The sequence below is a fragment of the Macaca thibetana genome, chromosome 20, assembly GCF_024542745.1.
Source record: "Macaca thibetana thibetana isolate TM-01 chromosome 20, ASM2454274v1, whole genome shotgun sequence".
Taxonomy (NCBI): Eukaryota; Metazoa; Chordata; class Mammalia; order Primates; family Cercopithecidae; genus Macaca; species Macaca thibetana.
In genome coordinates, this window is record NC_065597.1 from 9,671,958 (window position 1) to 9,696,918 (window position 24,961).

Below are 24,961 nucleotides of genomic sequence, written 5' to 3' on the forward strand. Positions count from 1 at the left end.
ATACATGTTATCTAGAATCGAATTCACTGCTTTACAGAAAAAAAAGCACTTGGTCACTGACTGGAAATTATTAGGAAAGGAGAGAAGAAAAAAAGAGCAAGGACTTTGTTAAGCACCTTGTCACAGGCCAATCCTTGAGACAGGTAACACACCATTATCATATGTAACCTCACCAAAACCTGAGAAGGGTAAGTCCTAACATTTTTCACAGAAAAGAAAAATGAGGCTTGTAGAAGACAATAAAGCAAGGACAGCTTGAACCTAGACTCTGCTCACACTGACTGCACCTGGGAGGGAAAAGGGGTCATGGCACTAGTGCGAGGGGCCGGAAACAGCCATCTGAGGCCTACCTATACCAAAAACCAAGAAGCATCCTAGAAGTAACTCATCTTAGGGAGAGAAGGTATTCCAGGCAGCGGTTCTCAGCTCCGGCTATACACTAGGACCACCTGGGACCTTTTAAAAATCTCTACAGGGATGCCACGGCCCAGACCAATTACACCACAATCTCTAGACTGAGACTCAAGCCTCAGTAACTTTTTTTTTCTTTGAGATAGTTTCGCTCTTATCGCCCAGGCTGGAGCAATGTCGCAACCGCGGCTCACTGCAGTCTCCACCTCTGGGTTCAAGCCATTCTCCTGCCTCAGCCTCCCGAGTAGCTGCGATGACAGGTGCCCACCACACCTGGCTAATTTTTTGTATTTTTAGTAGAGATAGGGTTTCACCATGTTGGCCAGGCTGGTCTCAAACTCCTGACCTCAGGTGATCCACCCACCTCAGCCTCCCAAAGTGCTGGGATTACAGGCGTGAGCCACCATGCCTGACCAACTCTCAATAACTTTTGGGGGGCTTTTGTTTGTTTGGTTTTGTTTTTTTTGAGACAGAGTTTTGCTCTTGTTGCCCAGGCTGGAGTGCAATGGTACAATCTCAGCTCACCGCAAACTCCACCTCCTGGGTTCCAGTGATTCGCCTGCCTCAGCCTCCTGAGTAGCTGGGAATTACCGGTGCCCGACACCACGCCTGGCTAATTGTTGTATTTTTAGTAGAGACGGGGTTTCTCCATGTTGGTCAGGCTGGTCTTGAACTCTGACCTCAGGTGATCCTCCTGCCTCAGCCTCCCAAAATGCTGGGATTACAGGCGTGAGCGACTGCACCCGGCCAAGCCTCAGTAACTTTTAAAGCGCTCCAGGCGAATTTCAATGTGCAGGCAAGGTTGGGTACCACAAGGCTGGAGCAGAGCTTCTCCACGTCTAGTCCACAGACGCCTGCTTCAGATGCACCAGAGGAGCTGGTTAAACACGAGGTGGCACCAGGTAGCATCCAGACCCTCTAAATCAGACTCTGGGCTTGAGCCCCTGATCCTGTGGCCCAGTGATTCTGACCAAGTTCTGCTCAGCCAGGCACTGCTGATGACACAGGCCCAGTGGCTCTGGCTCCAGCAGATGGCCACAGGGAACGGGCAGCTTCAATACATAAGAAGACAAATTGGCCCGTGAGAACACATGATAGACATCCTCCAGGGGCACACACAGTCAGAGAGGCCCGGCTGCTGCACAGAGGCCTCTTCCTCTGCACTCAGGCTGGAGGCACCCAGAGAAACCTGGGCAACGTAGGTAACTTGCCCGAGTGCCAGACCTGGCAAGGGAAGAGTCAGAGTTAGAATTCACATCCAGGCCGCTTCTCACAACTCCTGATGGAGCCTCAGTCACACCTCACATAAACACCAGGTCATAGTGGGCCATCTCACACCACTCCACTAAAGTCTCCCCAGCAACTAGAACTCTGTCAGCTGGTGGAGAAGGTTCCTCCTGCCTTGATCCTAACAGGTATCCAGGAGACACAAGGCCACTCTCCCATCCTGGGTCCCTCCCAGCCCACTCCTTTCGAGCCCCGAACTACAAAATGAACCCAAGGGAATGAACAAAAGGGCATGAAAAGACCCCATTAGGGCACTAATGGATTTAATTTTTTTACTGTTCTTTAAAGAAAACTTTTCCTCTTCCTAGATCTATAAAAAGAGCTCAATCTAGACATCATTCTACATAGCCTTTTTTCTTTCCTGTTCATTGCAGCATTTTAACAGGTTGTTCAGATAAGCCCTTCTCCCAGAAACGTGTTCCTATTCCCAGCATGAAATCCTGAAGAATTGGTGAATGTCAGGCCCTGAATGAGCTCAGCCAACCTGCCCTCCGGTTTAGAGCCGGCAACACAGGAAGAATCTCACAAAGTTCCCCTGAAATGGAAGGGGGAACAGGAAGCAAGCAAAGGGAGTCTTTACATTTCTTTTTAAAGTGATGTCTAAAAATATTATAAGAGGAGTGCATGCCCATTGAAGAAAATACAGAAAATCAAAAAGGAGAAACTATCACCATAATCCCAATACTAAGAGATAAACCCCATGACATGTGAGCATATTTCATGCCAAATATTTTCTATGCAGTCCTCATCTTTGAGCACGTTTCAACTGCTTATTGAAGGCCTATGCTGTGCCAGGTACTGTGTACTCAGGACCCCGTTGCAACGGCCAAAGAGCTCACGAGTGTGTGGAGGAAAGCAATAAGAAACTGTGAAAAGGAGATGGTCCCCATGCTATGGAAGCACATGGCCGGCCTGGCCCAACGCTCTGTGACTGCACTACAATTTATCTCCATTTTCCTCTGCTGTGAGGCCTTGAGTCCAATTTTCCATAATTATAACTGAAACTGTGACGAGCCATCTATCCCTATTATAAATAACAATATTTAATCTTTTCTAAAAATGGAAATTAAGCATTCTTGTGCTAAGAAATACATTCTCAGTGGCCAGGCACAGTGGCTCAGGCCTGTAATCCCAGCACTTTGGGAGGCCGAGGCAGGGGATTATTTGAGGGCAAGAGTTCGAGACCAGCCTGGCCAACATGGTGAAACCCTGTCTCTACTAAAAAAACAAAAATTAGCCAGGCATGGTGGCATGTGCCTGTAGTCCCAGCTACTTGGAAGGCTGACATGGGAGGATCACCTGAACCCGGGAAGTCGAGGCTGCAGTAAGCCGTGATTGTGCCACTGTCCTCAAGCCTGGACAACGGAGCCAGACTTTGTCTCAAAAAATAAAAAATAAAAATAAAATAAAATTAGATTGTAGTGGCGTTTACTCTGTAGTGCTGTTTACTCTGCAAATTTACTAAAAATCATTGAATTACACACTTAAAACGGGTGAATTTTGTGGTATGCAAATTATAACTCAGTAAAGCTGTTTTAAAAAGGAACCCAGCTAATTTCATTTAACATTCAAATAACTAAGGGAAGACACTTTTACCCCATCACACCCCAAACTCTCTCTTACATGCTCCTTGTTAACCCCACAACTATCTCTTAACTAGACTGAGAATTTCGGCATTAATGTTTATATTTCTTTCCTGTTTGTTTCCTAAGGACAGTTTTTTTTTTCTTTCATTTGAATCACACTTCATATACTTTTATTGGTTTTGTTATTTTTTTTTCATCTTTTACATAGTGAGTGCCTTCCCAGGTCACTATTTTTCAAAAACATGGTTTTTAATGACTTTATATATTCCATTACATAAGATCTGTCACAATTTATTGAACTCCTTACTATTTGATTTTTTTTTTTTTTTTTTTTTTTTTTTTTTTTGAGACAGGGTCTTGTTCTGTTGCCCAGGATGGAGTGCAGCAATGCAATAACAGCTCACTGCAGCTTCGACCTTCCAGGCTCAAACAACCCTCCCACCTCAGTCTCCCGAGTAGCTAGGACTACTGGTGCACACCACCATGCCCAGCTAATTTTTTTTATTTTTTGTAGAAACAGCATTTTCCCATGTTGCCCAGGCTGGTCTCAGACTCCTGAGCTCAAGTGATCCTCCCACCTTGGCCTCCCGAAGTGCTCGGATTACAGGTATGAGCCATTAGGCATGGCCCTGTTGGATATTGTTCTGTCCAGCTATTTTATTAAAAAATTTTGTTGTGATACTCAATTATTTGATATTGTAAACTGTGCCATGTGATGGCTGCACTATCCACCCAGACACCGTCAACACTCTGGACATCTCTCCTCACCCAGCAATACCAGTCAACCAACCAACAACTCCCCTCGGCCCTGCTTTCCCACTCAGCTGCAGGCTGTGTGCCATCTCTAGTTTACTTAAGGTCTCTCTCCTTCCAGTCTGGCCCAGCTGGACCCTCCACTCGTGGTCCCTCACATCGCTCCCTGAGAGGCAACCTGGATGGTGCTGGGTGGGGGTAAAGCCCTTCAGTGACTCTGGGTTTTAAGACCTATTCACAGTCCCTCTGCACCTATCCTCCAGCCCTCCCCAGCTGCCTCTCTAGGGACTGGCCACATGCCCAGGCCTGCAGGTTCTCTTTCTTCTGTGACTTGTACCTGTTACAACACTCCTGCCTCAAACTCTCCTCCATCTCCCAGCAGGCAATAAGGCGCTGCCCAAAGCTCCTCTCAGTCATCAGCCCCCTACTCACAGCCCCCATGCTCACTGCTGTTCTAGTTCCACCATTCTCCTAGTTACTGCTGTCTCCCTCATCAGACAGACCTCCCCCATCAGACAGACCGCAGATTCCCAAATGTCAGGGCTGTTTGACTGCCAGGTCCCCAGGTCCTAGCCCAGTGCCTCCCACAAAGGAGCTCACAGGACTTGAATGGTTACAAACAGTCCTGAGCCTGAATGCAGGCTCCATACCACTTTCTATGAACTAGCTACTGTGTGTCTGGGGGCACATCAAACCACACCCAAAAAACACAGAGAACAGACCCAGCTCACATCAATGCTAGCTCAATAACTAATAAATAGCCAGGCACAGTGGCTCACACTTATCACAGCTACTCAAGAGGCTGATGCCAGAGAATCACTTGAGCCCAGGAGCTGGAGGCCAGCCTGGGCAACGCAGCAAGACCCTGTCTCTTAAATATATAAACAAACAATAAGACATTAATTACCATCCAGCTCAACTTTGCATTTCCCTCCCCTTCTATGGCACCTGCTGGCATATCCTTCTCCTAATTTCAATAAACTTCCACAAATCTCAAGCATTTCAATCCTTTCTGTGTGATTTCACTACTTCCCAAAAGCTCTCTATCACCCTGAGCACCCTGGGGGCCTGCCCACACTGTCTACCCTCTGCAGATCCCAGCCACGGTACTCCTGCCGCCACTTGCCTAGCCACCCCCTTTCCAGCCACAGGAGCTAGGAACTTTCAGTTCTCTTAAGGAATTGAGCCTTGGTTGGTGACCAAAATATCACTCCCTACCCCAGCCAGTAAAGCACCCAACATCCCGGTGGACACCAACCTGACCCTCCTTTGACCTTCAACCTCACACTAGTCACAGCCCCAGCCCAGAGCCAGCATCTCAAAGCCACCCTGATCCCTGAACCCACATATGTTGACCCTCAAGGTTTCTCTCTGATCCCCTGCCCACCCATCAGTCTCAGCACTGGGGGGAGAGGGTGGTGGTCGATAGAGCTTCCCTCACATCTGAGCTGCCCAACCCAAGATGAAACTGACCTTCCCCATAACACAATGAGGGTTTTTCAAATACTTTCACAATCATCCCTTAAGCTTTAACCAAATCTACCTGAAGGATACAAATACTTGTGCGCTCCTACCTGTGCAGACTCTGGGGAAAGATACAAGAAATTGGTAACAGAGGTGGCCTCCTGGGAGGGTGACAGATTTCCTTCTCCCTGGAGATTCTCTTGTAGTTTTGCTTTTTACTCTGGAATGTATTTTTGCTTTTTACTCTGCTTTTTTCTCTCTCTTCTTCAAAAAAATAAATATTATCCTAGACAGTACACATAAAAGAGGGACTTACCACGGATTTTTTCTCTTTTTCCCGTTCTTTATCTACAAAAGAAAGGAAATCAGTTTTTAAACTCACTTTTAAATAACTCTCCTCTGCCCTAATTTGCTACATGACCACAAAAACACTAATTTTTATGCTCACTCCCTGGCCTAAAAATATTTTCCATTTTGGGCGCCCTCCAAGGTTGGAGGCGCGCACCACCGTCTCACCGATGTGCCGCCCTGGGCTGCGGCTGCGTGGGTCCCCAGTGTGCTCGAGTTCTTTCACTTACTATATTGTACTTTGTATTTTCCACGTTATCTATTTAGATCTTCACAGACTGGGTGTTAAGCAAGTGGAAAGGCAGAGCAGCCTCCACTCGCGGTGCACGGAGAAGAGTGGGCGGCGGGCATGGGTTTCGGCCTGGGACGCAGGTGCTCCTCTAGGCCCAGGGCGGGCATCGCTGCCCATCCACCCCACAGGAGGTTCTCTCAACAGCCATATGGCGGACACCAGAACCCGGGTGTAAGAGTGACCCGTTTCTGAGTGGGTCCCCACTCCCGGGGAGGGCAGGAGAGCGCCGGGGGCGTAACCCCCTCCCCTACGCTGGCACCAGAGTGTGAGAAGAATCGGCTTAGGGCAGCTCCCAGTCCCCATCGCCCCCAAGGTCGAAAGAATCGGGCCAGGAAACGGGTCGGGGGACCCGAGGTTGGGCTGCTCTTTAACGCCTCTCTTCCATCCCAGAACAAGAACCGGGCGCAGAACCCCATCCCCCCCGCGCTCGCTGCGGTCTAGCGCCCGGGTAACTGCCGATGCCTGTCCCCGCCCCCGCCGCAGCCGGGGAGGAAATCCCGCGCCTCGGAGGAGGCGCTTCGGGCTCGGGTGGGTTCCGGGAGCCCAGGGACCGGGAGTAGGTGGGCACATAGGGGCTCCTGGGAGGCGGGACCAAGACGCGCGTTACCCGAAGGCCAGGCCCCGCGCTGCACCCTCCGCGACCCGGGGCCTGAGGCCGGGCTCCCGGGGCTTCCCGGCCCAAAGCAGCGCAGCGCCAGGGCGGCCCAGCCCCGCAGCGGCCGCAGCAGCATAGCTGGGCGAGCGGATCCAGAGGCCCGGGCTTCCTTCCTGTGAGAGTCGGCGCGGGCTACTGCTCGTCCAGCCCTTGCGCGCCGCCTGGATCCCGGCGCCTGGCCCTTAAAGAGACCCGGTCACATTTCATCTTCTCAGCGAGAGGAGAAATACTCCAAGGGAGAGGTTCGCCGCTGGGCAGCCAGAAGCCTTCCCACTGCTAGGACGCTGGCAGAACGCACCCATAACTTGGCAACACTGGGAGGATGGATGGCACATAATACCAGTGACTGATGGGTTAATGATTGCAGATTACTTAATTGAACACCTTCTGTAATCAGACTCCTGGCACACACTCATGTCACTTATTCCTCCCAACAACCCTGCATATAGATATTGTCTCTCCCATTCTTCGAGCTTGTCCTCAGAGAATTAGGTAACTTGTTCAAATGGTCAGAAGCAACAGATATAATTCCTTGCTCTACTCTTTCCCCTCTTCTCACTACTGCACTTGCCTAGTCTTTTTACAAAGTAAATTTTTTGGCCCAGGCGCGGTGGCTCACACCTGTAATCCCAGCACTTTGGGAGGCCGAGGAAGGCGGATCACCTGAGGCCAGAAGTTCGAGACCAGCCTTGGCCAACATGGCGAAACCCCATCTCTACTAAAAATGCAAAAAGTAGCTGGGTGTAGTGGCGGGCCCCTATAATCCCAGCTACTCAGGAGGCTGAGGCAGGAAAATCGCTTTAACCTGGGAGGCGGAGATTGCAGTGAGCCGAGATCGCTGCACTGCACTATGGCCTGAGCAACAGAGGGACACTTCATTCCCCCTGCCAAAAAAAAAAAAAAAATTTTTTTTTTTTAATGATCAGAAGCGGCTGGGCGCAGTGGCTCAGGCCTGTAACCCCAGCACTTTGGGAGGCCGAGGAGGGTAGATCACTTGAGGTCATGAGTTCAAGACCAGCCTGACCAACATGGCAAAACACTGTCTCTACTAAAAATACAAAAATTAGCCAGGAGTGGTGGCGCAAGCCTGTAATCCCAGCTACTCAGGAGGCTGAGGCACGAGAATCACTTGAGTCTGGGAGGCAGAGGTTGCAGTGAACTGAGATGTGCCACTGCAATCCAGCCTGGGTGACAGAGACTACGTCTCAAAAAAAAAAAAAAAATCAGCAGCATTCATTAAGGGGTGAAGCTAGAATTCCAGCCCATTTCTCTTGCTTGGCAGCTGGAGCTCTTTCCTCTAAACTTTGACAGTTCCAACGTCTAGACTCTAAACGCACTAGATCCCTCCAGAGGACGCAACCAAATATTCCAACTGGACAGACAAGTAGGGGCTAGGAAGGAAGCATGTGAATTCCATCATACTCAGCAAAAATTCAGCCCAGATGTGGAGTCACAGTGTATTAGAATTCAACAGGCCCAGGTCCAGTAATCACAGCTGTTGCCACTCTTGACTCTGAAGGGTCCAGTGCTTGCGTGGAAGGGTTTCTTACCTCTCCCAGGAGGGCACAATACTGGCAATCACCTCTAGGCAGGGAGAAGGTAGTCATTTGCCTCTAGATCTGTTGCCTCATTTTGTGCTTCCTGCATATCTGCCACACACCTAGCAAGTGTGCTCTCCGTAAATAAACTTCAGGATTAAGGCCATTTTTGAGTGATTTGTGATGAAGCTGTTGGAGGTAACTGCTGATCAGATTTAAAGGAATGAAATGGACTGAAGCTGAGATGGGCAGGATCCAAACAGATCTGAATGAACTAGGGTGACGGCAGAATTATCCAAGATAGAATTTAAATCACATAAGAGGAGACACATATACTTCCCATCCCTAAAAAGGAATGCCCCAAGACGGTGGCTTCATGGGAGCACTTGAGAAAACATGAATTGAAGTATCTCAAGGGACTCAGGCTGTTCCACGGAAGAACGAGTACCAGTGGGAGGCAAAAGTAAAAATATGCAGAACAAGTCCAGACTGTGATGCCCTGGGGGCTTGGATAGGACCTGAGGCTGCACACATTCTGCACCAACTATGTGCCAGAACCTGGACCCTGCAGGGAGAGCAGCAGACCAGTCCCTGCTTTTGTAGAATTTGCATTTTTATGATATACGTCAGCTAGCAATAAATGCTGAGAAGTGATGGTGGCTACACGGGATGACCAAGGGAGATCCCCTTTAAGGAGGTGATATTCACGATGCCCAAGGTGTTGGGAGATGGGGCCGCCATTTCTAGACCTCCCTCCCTCTCCTCTGCTCCCCACCCTGGGAGGGCTTCTCGACAGGAAGACTCCTCAGGAAAACTAGAGGGCTGCCGTCATTAACGCCAGGCCAGAACAGGGCGGGCTAACAGGGCGCTAGCCTGCGTGCCCACCTCTAGGTCCGCTAATGTGTGCCCACCTCCAGGTCCGCTAAAATACTACGCAACAACTAAGAGACAGGACGAGCCAGAGCTGCCGGCCCAAAGATGCCGTGGGGGCGCATGCGCGAGAGCGACCGCGGCGCCGTGCGCATGCGCTCGGGAGAGGGGGAAGTCCAGCTGGACGAGAAGTCTAGGAGGGCGGTGCTCCGCCGCGGCGGCCGTTGCTGTAGCTGCGCAGAACCTACTCGGGCAGCGTGCTGAGAAGAGTTGAGGAGAACTGCGGCTGCTCGGTCTGCAGGCGCGATGGCTAACGTGCAGCCGAAAATAAAACATCGCCCCTTCTGCTTCAGTGTGAAAGGACACGTGAAGATGCTGCGGCTGGTGAGGCCCCGCCGCGGAGGGCGGGAGGCTGTTGAAGCTGCTCGGGGGGCGGGAGATGTGGGTATGAAGTGCGAAGCTGAACGCCCTGTTTGCTTTTCAGCCTCGCTTTGATCAAGATTGAAAGGCAAGGCACGGCTTCGTGAGGGAAGAAGGAGAGAGATACGGCACCGTCCTCCCCTTAGGAGGGTTTAGGGACACACATTCATGAAAACCAGAGAGGGCGGGGCGCCGTGGCGCACACCTGTGGTCCCAGCACTTTGGGAGGCCAGGACGGGAGGATCGCTTGAGCCCAGGATTTCGAGGCTGCAGTGAACCTTGATCGCACCACTGCACACAAGCCTAGGCGACAGAGAGATCCTGTCTCTTTAAAAACAAAAACAAAAACAAAACAAAACAAAACCTTTTTTTTAAAATTAAAAATCCACAGACCAGGTACCCCGGTTACCAGGTGAGACAGCTGCAGTTACACCTCTCAGAAACCCACAAGATTTGAAAGGAAAAAAAAAGCCTCAGGGGTTTTGGGAAGTGTTATGTGGACTTCTATAAGACAAACGTTTGATGTGATTGAGTTCAAGGCTGATACAACCCAGAACCAGGACAAAGAGAGAACTGCTCGTTTCTAGCAGCAGACTTCCTACCGGGAGCACTGCAGTCGCTTCTGAACAGTTTGGAGAAAGTTGATCATTTGGAGAGAAGTGACCTAGCTAGTTAGAGAAGTGGGAACTGTCCTAGTTGAAGGAATCTATCCTAGAAACTCATCATTGAAGGAATTCACAGAGAAACCTTAAAGGGAAGGAAAAAATAAATTGTTTTAAGTTTTAAAGAGTTGACATGGGAGAGGCAAAATGGAGATAGTTCAAAGTTACAAGGAAAACATTTCCAATTAATGTGAGGAGGAATCTTATATTGGGAGATCTCCCAAAACTAAATGGCCACTTGGGAAGGCAGTGCGTTCCCAGACAAAAATACCAGGCATAGGTGAGCACTTGGTGAGGATGTTATAAAGGAGACTTAAACTTAAGGTGAGCGGGTTGAACAAAGTGCATATAAGATCCTTCTCACACCAAAAGTCTGTGATTGTGAGAAGTAGCTTTCATATCATGTAAGTTGAGATACATAAGAGATTTAGAAAACAACTCTGGAGTCGAGGGAAGGAGAGATCACTTTTGATTGGGAGTAAATACTCAGGACAAAAGTGACGAGAAGGTCTGGGATCTTGAACACTGAAAAAGGAAACATCTTGAATGCTGAAGGGGGAACCATGTTCTGTGAGAATGGTTAGTTTTTGACATATTAATTTCCTCAGCAAACCATTTGAATACTTACTATGGTCCAAACTCTGGGCTAGGAGCTGGAACAGCAAGGACAAACCAGGACAAAAATCCCTGACTCATAGAGTTCTTCAGTTTAGTTATGAGACAGACACATGAGCAGATAGTTAAGATACATGATAAGGTGGAGATAGAACACAGAAGTGAGGCGTCTAACCAAGGAGATAGGTGTCAGAAAAAAACTCTTCCTAGAGCAATCTAGGGTTGGATCTAAGAGCCACCTGACTAAAGGCATGGAGGCAAAAAATAGCACAATTGCTGCAGAGAAATATAAGAAGTTGAGTGTTACCTTATTTATTCAAATAATCTGTGTAATGCATGTCATGTGCCAGGCACTGTTCCAGCCTCCTGAAAAATACTAGTGAACAAAAAACAAAGATCCCTGCCCTCGTGGAGTACACATACTGGGATGGGAGGGCAGAGGAGGCAAACACAATAAATTTTAGTATTCTAGAAGGTGGTATGTGCAGTGGAACAAGAGAAAAGTAAAAGCCAGGTAAGGGAGTTTGTAAGGCGGGGAGGGAGTTGCAGAGAAAAGTTGCAATAATGAATAGAATTCTAGGCTTTGTTGAGATGACATCTGATCAAAGATTTGAGTGAGATGAGGGAGTTAGCTATGAGAATACCTGGAACAAGAGTGTTTGAAGCAGAGAAAATCCAGTGCAGTGTGGCCCTATGGCAGGAATGTGCGGGAAGGCATCAAGAAAGAGCAAGAAAACCAGCGTAACTGGACTGGGGTGAGTGAGTGAAGATGAGGAAGGTTTTAAGTAAAGTATATGATCTAACTTGTATTTTTAAAGTATACTAGGCCAGGCCCAGTGGCTCACCCTGTAATCCCCGCACTTTGGGAGGCCAAGGCAGGCAGATCATTTGAAGTTAGGAGTTCTAGCAGCCTGACCAACATGGTGAAACCCCATCTCTACTAAAAATACAAAAAAAAATAAAAAATTAGCCAGGCGTGGTGGTGTGTGCCTGTAATCTCAGCTACTCGGGAGGCTGAGGCAGGAGAATCACTGGAACCTGGGAGACAGAGGTTGAGGTAAGCCAAAATCACCCCACTGCACTCCAGCCTGGGTGACAGAGTGAGACTCCCTCTCAAAAACAAACAAACAAAAAACAATATAGCTGCTATGTTAACTAGATTGGTAGGGAAGGACAGAAGGGGATTGCTGCAGGGGCAAAGGTAGAACCAAAGAGACCAATTGTAGTAATCTGGGCAAGAGATGATGATGGTGGCTGGTGGTAGCAGAGCAGGTAATAAGAAGTGGTCACATTTGGAATATAATATTTTGAAAGTAGCACCAACAAGATTTGCTGATGAGCCAGATGTGGGGTAAATGAAAGAGGAGTCCAAGACAGCTTCTAAAGTTTTTGGTTTAAGCAACTGGAAGGATGAGTCGCCATCCACTGAGATGAGACAGCCTATTGATGAAGCAAATGTGAAAAGAGGATCAGGAGTTTGATTCATGTGGATAAATTGTGAAGTAAGTCTTTTCTCAGGAAGTAGACAGGAGCCAAATTGTGGAAGATCTTGAAAACATGGTGAGAAGCAGGCTGTATTCTAAAGACCCTGGAGAGCCATTGAAGAATTTTAAATAGATGAAGAAATGCATAAACAAACCTGCATGTTAGAAATTTCGTCATGATAGTTCATGGAAAAGATGCTGACGGCAGTAGCTGTAAGGATGAAGAGGAGGGAGTGCCCAAAATGTTTAGGCATTAAGTGAGCAGGACCTGATTATTGATCAGTTGGGGAATGGGTAAGGACAGTGATCTTAGGTTCCTGGCATGGGTGATAAGGTAGATTGTGGTACCACCAGTTGAGGCTGTGAATCCAGGAGGAAGGGGCAGGATTTCAGCTTTAGACATGGTGAACTGAGATTCCTGTAGGTTATCCAGATGGGGATTCTAAATGGCTACTTAGGTGTGAAATGTGGGGACTGGACCTGGGTTAAAGACCCAGACTCATTGAGTGGAATGAGAATGACAGCATTTTACAGGGGTGAATAAAATGAGAGGAACCCACCAAGAGAGAACAGTAGCAGAGGTTTAAAATCTCGGAGAAGTGACACGGGAGCCAAAAGAAAACAGTAGTAGGGGAAGGACAGCCAATGGCAATAACGTCATAGGGGTTCACTAGGATAAGGAATGAAAAGTGTTCATTATAAAACAGCACCTCAAAGTACTGGAAAAAGAAAAAAACATTCATTAAATTTAGTATTTCTGAAATCACTGATATTAGCAAAGGCAATATCCATAGAGTGGTAATGTCTGAGATACTATTAGTGAGATATTTAAAAGATAACTGGAAACAAAGGCCAGGAGCTTAGGAAAAATGTAAGAACTGTAAATATAAATCACAGGAGAACCCAGTTTGACAGAAACCATAGAAAGGTTTAAGGAAATGGAATAATCACCAGTGCAAATTACCATGATGCAAAAAGGTTACAGAGGATAGGGACTGAAAAAGTGACCCTTCATTTCATAATCTGTGGGCTGAAGGCCTTGGTCCAGTAGAGTAATTGGAGCAGTTTGAGATGATGTGTTGCTAATAGTAATTATATTAATTATAAAGAATGAAGTTACATAGTAACTAGTTATTAGTAATCAAACTGACCAATTTAGAAGTTTAAAAGAAGGGCATATTTATGCTAATAAAGTAATTGGAAGAATTATGAATAAGTAACCTATATGGACTTAAAGTTAAAATGAGTATGTATATGTTACCAGCTGACAGGATATTTTAAAAGTCGAGCCAGGGAAGACTCTTAACCAAACCATTTACCAACAGCACAGAGCTTTGGAGAGAACTTTATTTCCCAAGAACATTGACAGAACTCCCCTGGGACCCACCAGCTTAATTTTTTTTTCACTTAACATTGCCGTGTTCTGTATCTTCATTTGGAAATGAAGAAATTTCAGAGTTGTTTTTTTTTTTGTTTTTTGTTTTTTGTTTTCCACTTAAAATAGCATAGATTCTGATTGCATTGTTTAGGTAGAAGTGTATAAAAAGTGGTACTTTGATAATAAAGCTGTTAAACATCAGAATTGTTTTTCTCTGACAATTTTTTTTGTTTTTGTTTTTGAGACAGGGTCTGGCTCTGTCACCCAGGCTGGATGAAGTGCAGTGGTGTGATCTCAGCTCACTGCAACCCCCGCATCCTGGGTTCAAGCAATTCTCCTGCCTCAGCCACCTGAGTAGCTGGGATTACAGGCGCCTGCTACCACACCTGGATAATTTTTGTATTTTTAGTAGAGACAAGGTTTCACTATGTTGGCCAGGCTGGTCTCAAACTCCTGACTTCAGGCGATCCGCTTGCCTTGGCCTCCCAAAGTGCTGGGATTATAGGCATGAGCCACCGCCCCTGCCCTGACAATTTGTTTTGAACTTTGCTCCTCAGTATTTTTCTGGCAACATTCTAAGTTTAAATCTGACAGTAGACTCCAGATTGTTAAGAATTAAGGAGTGATAAATGGATGGTAAGAAATTATAGACAGCCAGTATACAGACTTTTTGAGGAAGCATAACAACAATAGAAAACAAAACAAGGGTTTCTGTGGAGAGCAGGATAAAAGGAAAGAGTATGTGTGTATATATTTTTAAAGAAGACAACTGAGATGTTTCTAGGATGATGAGAAAAGGAGCTAGCAGAGGATGGATTGAAAGTACAAGAGGGAATGGAGGTATTTGGTGGAAAAAGATCAAGAGAACTGATGTGGGAAGTGATGGTGTCAGAAGCACAAGAGGAATAATTAATTAGACTTAAAATAGAGAGGAATACTCAGTCCTCTAAAAGACAAAGAGAAGTCAATATCCATACACTCTAGCCATGGCTGTTTTATATGTGTGTGTGTATGGCAGAAACCCCAGTATCTGGTTATTTTTGTTTATTTGGAGATGAGGTCTCATTATGTTGCCCAAGCTGGTCTTGAACTCCTAGCCTCAAGCGATCCTCCTACCTCAGCCTCCCAGAATGCTGGGATTACAGGCATGACCCACTGTGCCCAGCCTATTATTTTAGAAATTATCATTTTTACAGTTTAAATTTGTATTCAGTTGTCACTGAATAAATCATGGGTTTTTTTCTTCTAGGCACTAACTGTGACATCTATGACCTTGTTTATCATCGCACCAGCCCCTGAACCATATATTGTTATCACTGGATTTGAAGTCACCGTTATTTTGTTTTTCATACTTTTATATATACTCAGACTTGATCGACTAATGAAGTGGTTATTTTGGCCTTTGCTTGTAAGTGTTCAGTTTCATCCTTAAATTTTACTTTTTCCTACCATAATGAGATATTTTAATGAACTCTGTTTTTTGTTTCTCTTAAACCCTTAAGGTAATCTCTGATAGGCTTAGGAAGGAGGAGCCCTACCCATTGCTAGTGTGCCCTGTATTGCCTTGTGAGAGGGTCTTAAGGATGCAGGGCAGCCACAGAGCATACCTTCTCTGTGCACATCTATCAGTAGATTCAGCTGACACTTCTGTTAGAATTCGCTTGGATACATCTTCTAAAGAAATTTAAATTTAGGACCATGTTAATAAAATTATAGTGCTTTCTTAATCTTTATTACCAATTTGAATGCATGTTAATATGGCCTCAAAATTGGGATAGAGATGGAAACAGATACACAAGTGTCTATCCTTGCACATCCTTGGTCACTAAATGGAAAATCAAACTAATTGAAGAAGCTAATGTATAATGTTATCTCACTTGAAAATATCTGTAGTTATTAGTAAATAATGTTAGCACCTCTTATATTTCATAGTATATAGACTGCAACCTGCCATACTCATATCATTAGGAATAACTGCCCAGTGGAATGCCCAGATGGTTCTGAAAACTGTCAAATTGGACAGATTAAAGTTATTCGTTAAGATGTATGCATCCCCTCAGACTGGACTAGAAGCTGATTCTAAGAAAAACTGAGTGACTTCTCCTCTGTCCTCTTGCAAGTCTCATCCCCAGCATCCTGTCTCCGTAGATCTCCCTCCTAAATCCTCCTGCTGCCCTTCTCCTCTTTGGCTGTACTAATTGCTGCCATGTCTTCCTCGGCTGCACTGGTCTCATCCTCTTGGATGCCACAGTGCTAATATCCAAGCTGATAATTCGTATTAACAAGAAGAGACTTCAGAGTTATTCTTAAACCACAAGCATGCCTTTAAATGATACCTTCTGGAACCAACTTCAAGGCCAGTGGCAAGCATTTCAGGCAAATCATAAACTTTTTAAAAGTCCTAAAAGGGAAAAGCTGGGAAGTAGGATATTCATAGCAGCTCTCAAAACTATTTGATCTACACTTCAGGGCTGGACTTGGTTGGAGGGAGGTCTAGGAAAAGAGATTGCAAAGTCTTCCTCAGTTGGACCTCATTTAGTGGCAGAAAGGGTTAAACTAAATTGTTCTAAAGATTTCTTCAAGAAGATAATGAACACTGGTCCACATCCTCTTTGTCTTGCATAGTTGCTCTTCACACTCTGCTTCTCTAGAGTTTAATAAAACTAACACATTTTAGCCTTTCTTTTTCTCCAAACATAATTCCTTGGAGTTTCTTACATGTCCCAGTAATAAACCTAGAGCCGGGAGTGTAACAGAATAGACTGAGAGAGAGTAGCTTATATGTAGCACACTAAAAGGAATAGTCCCCGGCCGGGCGTGGTGGCTCAAGCCTGTAATCCCAGCACTTTGGGAGGCCGAGACGGGCAGATCACGAGGTCAGGAGATCGAGACCATCCTGGCTAACATGGTGAAACCCCGTCTCTACTAAAAAAAAAAAAAAAAAATACAAAAAACTAGCCGGGCGAGGTGGCGGGCGCCTGTAGTACCAGCTACTCGGGAGGCTGAGGCAGGAGAATGGCGTAAACCCAGGAGGCGGAGCTTGCAGTGAGCTGAGATCCAGCTACTGCACTCCAGCCTGGGCGACAGAGCGAGACTCCGTCCCAAAAAAAAAAAAAAAAAAAAATAGTCCCCAAACCTCTAAGGATCAAACTTTACTGATATTTTATCTCTTAGAAATGGGGTGTTATGGCCGGGCGCGGTGGCTCAAGCCTGTAATCCCAGCACTTTGGGAGGCCGAGACGGGCGGATCACGAGGTCAGGAGATCGAGACCATCCTGGGTAACACAGTGAAACCCCGTCTCTACTAAAAATACAAAAACTTAGCCGGGCGAGGTGGCAGGCGCCTGTAGTCCCAGCTACTCGGGAGGCTGAGGCAGGAGAATGGCGTGAACCCGGGAGGCGGAGCTTGCAGTGAGCTGAGATCCGGCCACTGCACTCCAGCCTGGGTGACAGAGCGAGACTCCGTCTCAAAAAAAAAAAAAAAAAAAAAAAAAAAAGAAATGGGGTGTTATATGGGTAACTAAGTTTTTGCCCCATTACGAAACCCAGAATCCTTTCTGATCTTTATCTAATGAAATTATTTATTCAGTAAATGTTAAGTATTTGCTAATCCTAGATTCTGTAATTGGTTCTTTGGTAAGACAAAACAAAAATCTTGTATCTCAGAAACTTTAAATGCACCCAGAAAGCAACACAGAGAATAGGTGCTGTGATAGATATACACCTAGGATGGCATGGATGCAACCCAGCAAGGGAAAGGGACCAGATCACAATAGGCTGTGAAGAAAAATTGCCCAAACTGAGGGCTGAAGGATGAAACGTAGTTAGCAGATGACTGAGACAGGGAAGGGAAAGTGCTTTTCTGCTAGAAAAGCAGCAGCATATCTGAGGGTCTAGGTGGAGAAAGAGCATGACCCTCCAGGACCTGCAGGTGTATCTGAATGGTTGGGTATTAAGTTGTGAACAAGAGCCGGGACAAGAGTGAGGTTTGAGACAATGGGGTCAGGGCATACAAGGGTTTATGTGCTCTGGACTTTAACCCAAAGCCTAATGGGAGTTTTTGGGGGTTTTTAAGTAGGAGAGTGGCATGATCAGATGATCAGCCTCCATATCTTGAGAGGATACTGACAGAGGAAGAATATGTTTAAGGAAGGGTGCAGGAGAGCAGTATGTAATGAGTTTAGCTTGATAAATACAGATTTTAGTTACTTATGCGATATTCATATGGAGATGTTCAGAAATGGTGTGAAACTTAAGAGGAGCTAGAGCCACACTTTAGGAGTCACCTTGTGATGTTAACTGAGCTCGGACTGGCCAAAATGGCTCAGAAAGAGCGTAGAGAGAGCTGAAGGTAAAACTGGGAAACGCCAACATATGAGATGAGATGTGGCCAGAAAAGTCTCTCTGTCTCTCTCTCTCTCTCTCTCTCCCCCGCCACCCCGGTGACCTTTTCCAGAGGAGTTTGCCTCCAGTGGGCAAGTGACAGGAAAGTTGTGGGACTGAGCAGGGAAGGAAAGAGACAACTAGAGGGGTCATCCCTGAGTTGAGGAAATATGGCCAGGGACAAATAAAAGTAATGAATAGAGTGAGGTCCCTGCAGAGTGGAATTGGAGCCAGAGCACAGGTGGAGAAGTTGCCTGGGGCTCTTACCTAAAGTGTAGGACACAGAGATGGCTGACTTCCAATTCATCTGTAGGTGGGGAAAAGGTAAGTTGTTAGTACTTCCATCTGCTAGCCACTGCCTTTGCTAACTAGGAGAGGGCTTGGTCATCTCCACTCAAATTGTCCCAAAGTTGTCCCTGATACAGTCTGCAGAGCAGGCCTTCTCTGATTGTTCCCCCCAAGAGCCCCAAATGACAGAAAACAGAAAAAAATGAGTCAACCCATGGCTTTGAGGTGGTATCTAAGCATAGGCTCGGAATTCCTTTGAAATCCCTATTTTTGTAATTAAGTTTACATTCTACTCTGTGGCATATAGATGTTTCATTTTTAATATAAAAGAAATGGTCTAAATTACTCTTGAGGATCATTGGTGTTCCAGGGCAGGCATATCCTTTTTTTTCCCCCTGCGGTTCTCTGCCCTCCCTAGAACACTGCTTTGATCCAAAGCCATCTATAAACACTTGCCCAGATTGCTCACAGGAGGCAGGCTGCCTGTCTGAAGCAGGAGTATGGTCTGTTGCCTTTTGAAGCAGAGCAAAAAATCCAACACAAAAGAGAGTTAACCTAGAATAGTTGTCTCAGTGTCTCCTACAAATGAGAACTTTTTTCTTCCTAAGTATATCTGATCTTGCCCTGCCCCCATTGAACCTCTTCCTACTTTCTTCCTAATTGCTTTTCTAAATTACCAGAGTTTTGCAGTTTGCTATTTGTGTTATTCCTTCCCGCCTGTGGTTATCTGCAAACCATACATAAGCCTTTCTCAGCTAAACAGTTTACCTTTCCCACACTACACATCCATTTTAAAAATGTAAAATTGCACTTCTTGACATCACAGTTAAGAATGAAACTAATTTTTACTTTGTGAAAGTATTAAGCGAATGAGCTGTATCATCAGCAATAATAGCATAATTGGTCATCCATTGCTAGAGATGTCTGTGGGGATTTCCTGAAAATTACCACTTTCTCTTAAGTGTGTGCTATTTTAAGTTTTATTAATTGCCTTTTTTTTTTTTTTTTTTTTTTTTTTTTTTGAGACTGAGTCTCAGAGTCTCGCTCTGTCACCCAGGCTGGAATGCAGTGGTGCAATCTCAGCTCACTGCAATCTCCATCTCCTGGCTTCAAGCAATTCTCCTGCCTCAGCCTCCCAAGTAGCTGGGACCACAGGCGCCCACCACCATGCCTGGCTAATTTTTGTATTTTTTAATAAAGACAGAGTTTCACGATGTTGGTTAGACTGGCCTTGAACTCCTGACCTCAGGTGATCCAACCGCCTCAGCCTCCCAAAGTGTTGGGATTACAGACATGAGCCACAGCGCCCAGCATTAATTGCATTTTAGTAACTTAAAGTTTGATATACAATGTAGACTACTCTGCATTTTCTTATGTTATTAAAAATGAGTGGTTTTACTTCCCATGGCACCCCTTCTCCCTTAAACTTTCTACATAATACATCATCTACTTTATTTCCTAATCAGATGAATTTTCCCTCCAACTACATTTATGTTAAGTAAAAAAGAAAGAAAAAGCTTTTTAAGTAAGATTGGCATATTACAGGTAAAAGAAAACCACTAGGTGTCATTATAGACCAAATACTATCTAGGTATCATTTTACTGTGACATTTTGGTTTCCTGAAAGATATGTGCTAAATGAATTTGTTTAATAAAATGAAACTTTCAAAATATTTAGGAAGCTGACTCCTTTTGTTGAAACAGAGTCTCACTCTGTTGCCCAGGCTGTAGTGCAATGGCGTGATCTCAGTTCACTGCAACTTCTACCTCCCGGGTTTAAGCAATTTTTGTGCCTCAGCCTCCCGAGTAGCTGGGATTACAGGCATGTACCACCATGCCCGGCTAATTTTTGCTTTTTTAGTAGAGACGGGGTTTCACCATGTTGGCCAGGCTGGTCTCAAACTCCAGGCTTCAGGTGATCTGTCCGCCTCCCAAAGTGCTGGGATTACAGGCGGGAGCCAGTGCATTCGGCCTGCTGACTTTTGTTTTGTTTTGTTTTGTTTAGCATTGCTTGGTAGTCTTCATGTAAGACTCAGCTTTATTGTGTGTTTTTAGGATATTATCAACTCAATGGTAACAACAGTATTCATGCTCATCGTATCTGTGTTGGCTCTGATACCAGAAACCACACCATTGACAGTTGGTGGAGGGGTAAGTGGAAGTCTTTCTGCTTTCTTTCTTCAGGTTTTATCAGAATGCAAATTTATTTGGAAAACAGATGTAAGAATAGAAAGCTATACTGTATTCATCCTTGAGATTCTTAGGCCAATATACAGTGCCTAGTGGCTCAATATTTTTGTCTGAATGCTTGCCCTGATTAACGTGAAGGAGTATGATTTTATACTAGAAGCAGAATTAACCCAATAAAGAGGTTCCTACAGATTTCTTATAGGTAGGTAGGGCTAGACTAGACCAACAAAAGCTACTGGAATCAGTTACAGCACTTAGCTCTGAGAAACCTGATACCAAGCAAAACAAAACAAAAAGATGGATGAGTTTCATAGCTCTCCCTTTTATAGAAAAGGATACATACCACTTGTTAAGATGAGAGACTGTTTTGAGCTCAGTTATTTCTTGTTCAGATCCTTCAGATAGAATATAATAGATGATGTCCTTACAGTAAGGGAACATTGGCAGGGCACCTTGCAACTAAAGGATCATTTTGAACACTGCTTGAAGAGAAGCAGATCCATTCCATCAGACTTCATCCTAGAAAGCAAGCCAGAAAATGACTCAGGTAATTTAGTTATAGTTCTATCTGATATTCTTCTGAGATTTCTCATACAAGGTTCAACATCACTTAGCTTTTCTAGGTTCTGACCTAAAGAAGTGAATTAGAAAGTTCTTAAATAAATCTTCTTACTTCCATGTTCTTTCATAGTATGAGTCACTTAGGAGAGTTCTCAGCCATATATGTCAGAACCCATGATTTTCATCTCCCTTAGGCCCTGAGCAACTTCATGAGGAGTCAGAATTATTCTAGAAATGAGATAGCTCTGTGTCAACTTCCCCCAGTTGTTTTTGAAGATAATACACATCTTTCTACTATGAAGGAGGAGGGACCAGGCATAGTATTTACTTTCATTCACTTTTTTACTCGTTCATTAATTTACTCATTTCTTAAGTGTACTTTGGCAGGGGCTGACAAAATATAGAGTTGTGCTGTTCAGTATAGTAACCATAGTTGCTAGGCAATGGGGCTACTGAGCACTGAAAATGTGGCTAGTCTAGTCTGAATCAAGATCAGCTGTAAGCATAAAAATACACATTGAATTTCAAAGATTCATTACCCCCAACAAGGATTGTAGAATATTTTGTTAATAACTTTGTTGATTACATGTTAAATGATAATATTTTAGATATACTGAGCTAAATATATTAAAATCTATGACTTTTCTTTCTTTTTTTTTTTTTTGAGACGGAGTCTAGCTCTGTCACCCAGGCTGGATGGAGTGCAGTGGCGCCATCTCGGCTCACTGCAAGCTCCGCCTCCCGGATTCACACCATTCTACCTCAGCCTCCCGACTAGCTGGGACTACAGGCGCCCGCCACCACGCTGGCTAATTTTTTGTATTTTTAGTAGATACGGAGTTTCACTGTGTTAACCAGGATGGTCTCGATCTTCTGACCTTGTGATCTGCCCACCTCGGCCTCCCAAAGTGCTGGGATTACAGGTGGGAGCCACCACGCCTGGCTGACTTATTTTTTTCTTTATGTTGATAATGTGGCTGTTAAAAAATCTTTAATTATGTGGCTATGTTACATTGGTGACTCACATTATGCTGCTTTGAGACAGCACTGACTAGAGTGTGAGCCCTGTCCTCAAGTTGCTCAGAACCTAACACAGGAGACACAAGTGGAAACCGCTGTATATAAGTTGTTGACAGGGAGCTGCAGAGGGCAGAAAAGAGGAAACTACCTCTCTGGCAGTGGAATTGCTGTTTGCTGAGAATAAAGGAGAAAAAAAGAGAAGAGTTTCCAGGTAGAGGAGGCAATAGTGTACAGAGTGCTAGTCATGAAAAGATTGGTAGGAGGTATTCAGTGTGGTCAGAACCTAGGAGGCAGTGGCTTGAGACTCTAGGTGGAAAAGGAGACTGTGAGAGCCATGTCTGGAGCCAGGAAACCAAACTGCCTGACCACTGGATGAAGCTGACCAAACAGCATGCAAGGAATGGCATCCCCCTCCCCAACCGGGCACCAGCTCTCAGATAGCCATCAGAGAGTCTGAAGGTCCCCACGTGTTCTTGTTTATTGCTTTTATCTCAATTTTACTTTCTTAAGGCCCATTTAGAATCTTACCCCTTAAGCAGATGTAACCTAGCCTTTGAGAGTTCACTTTGGATCATCTTATTAAACTGATTAAAACATCATTCAGTTTTCTGGAGCTGCAGTCCCCATGATTTAATACTGAGCTGGTGTTAACTTTGACCTTTTCTTCTATAGAGTTTGTCAGTAGAGAAGTCAAAGAGTTGAACACTGAGGTTAGAAATATTGATAACTAAATATCCTCAGTAGGGCTTAAAAGAATACATGCAAGAGCAGGTCAAGAGATAAAAGCAAACAAATGAATTTCAGAGCCCACACTGCTTCATTATTTTTCTGCTCCCTTAAATTATCTTTTCTCTTTCTATAGGCAAGTATTTAGAAAACTTAGCAATGAAGAGAATAAGATGATCTCTGAAGTCTCTCCATGTTAGTATTAGGTGAAGCACAGGGAGCAATCCGAGTACCCTAGCAAGAGAGGAATCTGGTGGGCAGACCACTTAAAACTTGTGTGAACGACAGGAGTGGGGACCATGGTTAGGGCAGTGATGCGTGTCTTTCTTTCCAGGTGTTTGCACTTGTGACAGCAGTGTGCTGTCTTGCCGACGGAGCCCTTATTTACCGGAAGCTTCTGTTCAATCCCAGCGGTCCTTACCAGAAAAAGCCTGTGCATGAAAGAAAAGTAGTTTTGTAATTTTATATTACTTTTTAGTTTGATTCTAAGTATTAAACATATTTCTGTATTCTTCCACATATTTTCTGCAGTTATTTTAACTCAGTATAGGAGCTGGAGGAAGAGATTTCCCAACTCTGCGCCCGGCTTAGAGCACTACTGTAACTTCCAAGGGAGCGCTGGGAGCAGCGGGATCAGGTTTTCCGGCTCCCCGGCCTGGGTGGCAGGGAAGAATGTGCCGGGATCCACCTCAGGGATCTTTGACTCTCTTTACCGCCTGGCTGGCTAGCAGCTCCGAGGGGTGGAGTTACAGAGATTTTGAGTTCTCAGGCTAGACGGTGGCATTGCACCCCCTGTGGCAATGAGGTGGCTGAAAGGCTGGGCTTGTCGGTGGGGCAGCGGGTGCTCGCGCCGGAGGGGTTGCCAACAGCCGTTGGGACGCGACACTGGTTCCCAGGGGAGAGCCAGCCGCTGCTGCGGCCCTGGTTCGGACGGCCAGGCCCTAGGGACCCACCATGGATCCTGGAGACGCCAAACCTGGGTCGCCCGAGGCACCTTCAGGGAACCTGAAACAACCAAAGACTGCCACAGCCCTGCCAAGTAGCGGCAGCGTAGTGAGTTCTGTACCCAAGGCACAGCGCAACGCCTCAGCAAAGACCGCATCCGGGAAGCACCCTGCAGCCTCAGTTCGCACTGCGAAGTCCGCAGCCACCGCACGTCCCCAAGGAAGTGAGGGCACCGCACCCTCAAAGAAAGCCACCACACGCCCACCCCCAACGCCCACACTCCCACCCCCAACACCCACACTCCCACCCCCAACGCCCTCTGCACACACTGAATCCAAACTCTTAAATGAGACGGCGATCAAAGAGCGTGCGGAGGGCCGAGCCAAAGTCCCGTACGAATTCAGGGACAGCCTCAAGCGTTTTTCCTTCTCGCCCACTGGAGTATTGAAGATCCTGAGAATGGTGAGCAGAGAGCTGGTGAGATCTAGCTGGGGGATGTGGCCGGCAGTGGCCTCGGGGAAATGCCCAGGGGGTGCCAGCTCCAGAAAGCTTCCATAATTTACTTTGCCACTCACCTTTGTTTTGCTTCACCTTTCCTCCCCACCGTCCCTTGCTCCCCACACACTAAACCGTTCCTACTAAGCTTGCCTCTTTTTTCCCCCTATTTTTTTTTCTTTTCTTTATTATACTTTAAGTTCTAGGGTACACGTGCAGAACGTGCAGTTTTGTTACATAGGTATACACATGCCATTGTGGTTTGCTGCACCCATCAACCCGTCACCTACATGAGGTATTTCTCCTAATGCTATCCCTCCCCTAGTCCCCCACTCCCTACAGGCCCTGGTGTGTGATGTTCCCCTCCTGTGTCCATGTGTTCAACTCCCACTTATGAGTGAGAACATGCAATGTTTGGTTTTCTGTTCTTGCGTTAGTTTGCTGAGAATGATGGTTTCCAGCTTCATCCATGTCCCTGCAAAGGACATGAACTCATCCTTTTTTATGGCTGCATAGTATTCCATGGTGTATATGTGCCACATTTTCTTTATCCAGTCTATCATTGATGGACATTTGGGTTGGTTCGGTTT

The 24,961-nt window shown here is 45.7% G+C and overlaps 3 protein-coding genes across 8 annotated transcripts in view; 2 read left to right on the forward strand and 1 right to left on the reverse strand.

The window, feature by feature from the left end:
- Positions 1-8,789, reverse strand: part of TK2 (thymidine kinase 2) — a 42,922-nt gene extending 34,133 nt beyond the window's left edge. The window contains exons 1-2 of one of the 2 annotated variants that reach the window (XM_050774962.1): positions 8,347-8,789; positions 5,818-5,849 (exon numbers count right to left, since the gene is read on the reverse strand). Coding sequence is in view for 1 of the 2 variants with exons in the window: in XM_050774961.1 (XP_050630918.1) it covers positions 5,818-5,849; positions 6,749-6,872 (156 nt within the window). In the remaining variant the exon portion in view is untranslated. Of the gene's footprint in view, positions 1-5,817; positions 5,850-6,748; positions 6,984-8,346 lie in introns of those variants that run through there. The other variant, XM_050774961.1, reaches the window with a different exon arrangement.
- CA7 (carbonic anhydrase 7) overlaps positions 1-24,961 on the forward strand; it is an 836,404-nt gene that overhangs the window by 518,669 nt on the left and 292,774 nt on the right. The window lies entirely within an intron of this gene.
- Positions 8,789-24,961, forward strand: part of LOC126945029 (chemokine-like factor) — a 28,350-nt gene continuing 12,177 nt past the window's right edge. For 2 of the 5 annotated variants that reach the window (XM_050774971.1, XM_050774968.1), the window contains exon 1: positions 23,579-24,338. In XM_050774971.1, coding sequence (XP_050630928.1) covers positions 23,886-24,338 — 453 coding nt within the window. In that variant the 5' untranslated portion in view covers positions 23,579-23,885. The other 3 variants (XM_050774970.1, XM_050774969.1, XM_050774972.1) reach the window with 3 other exon arrangements.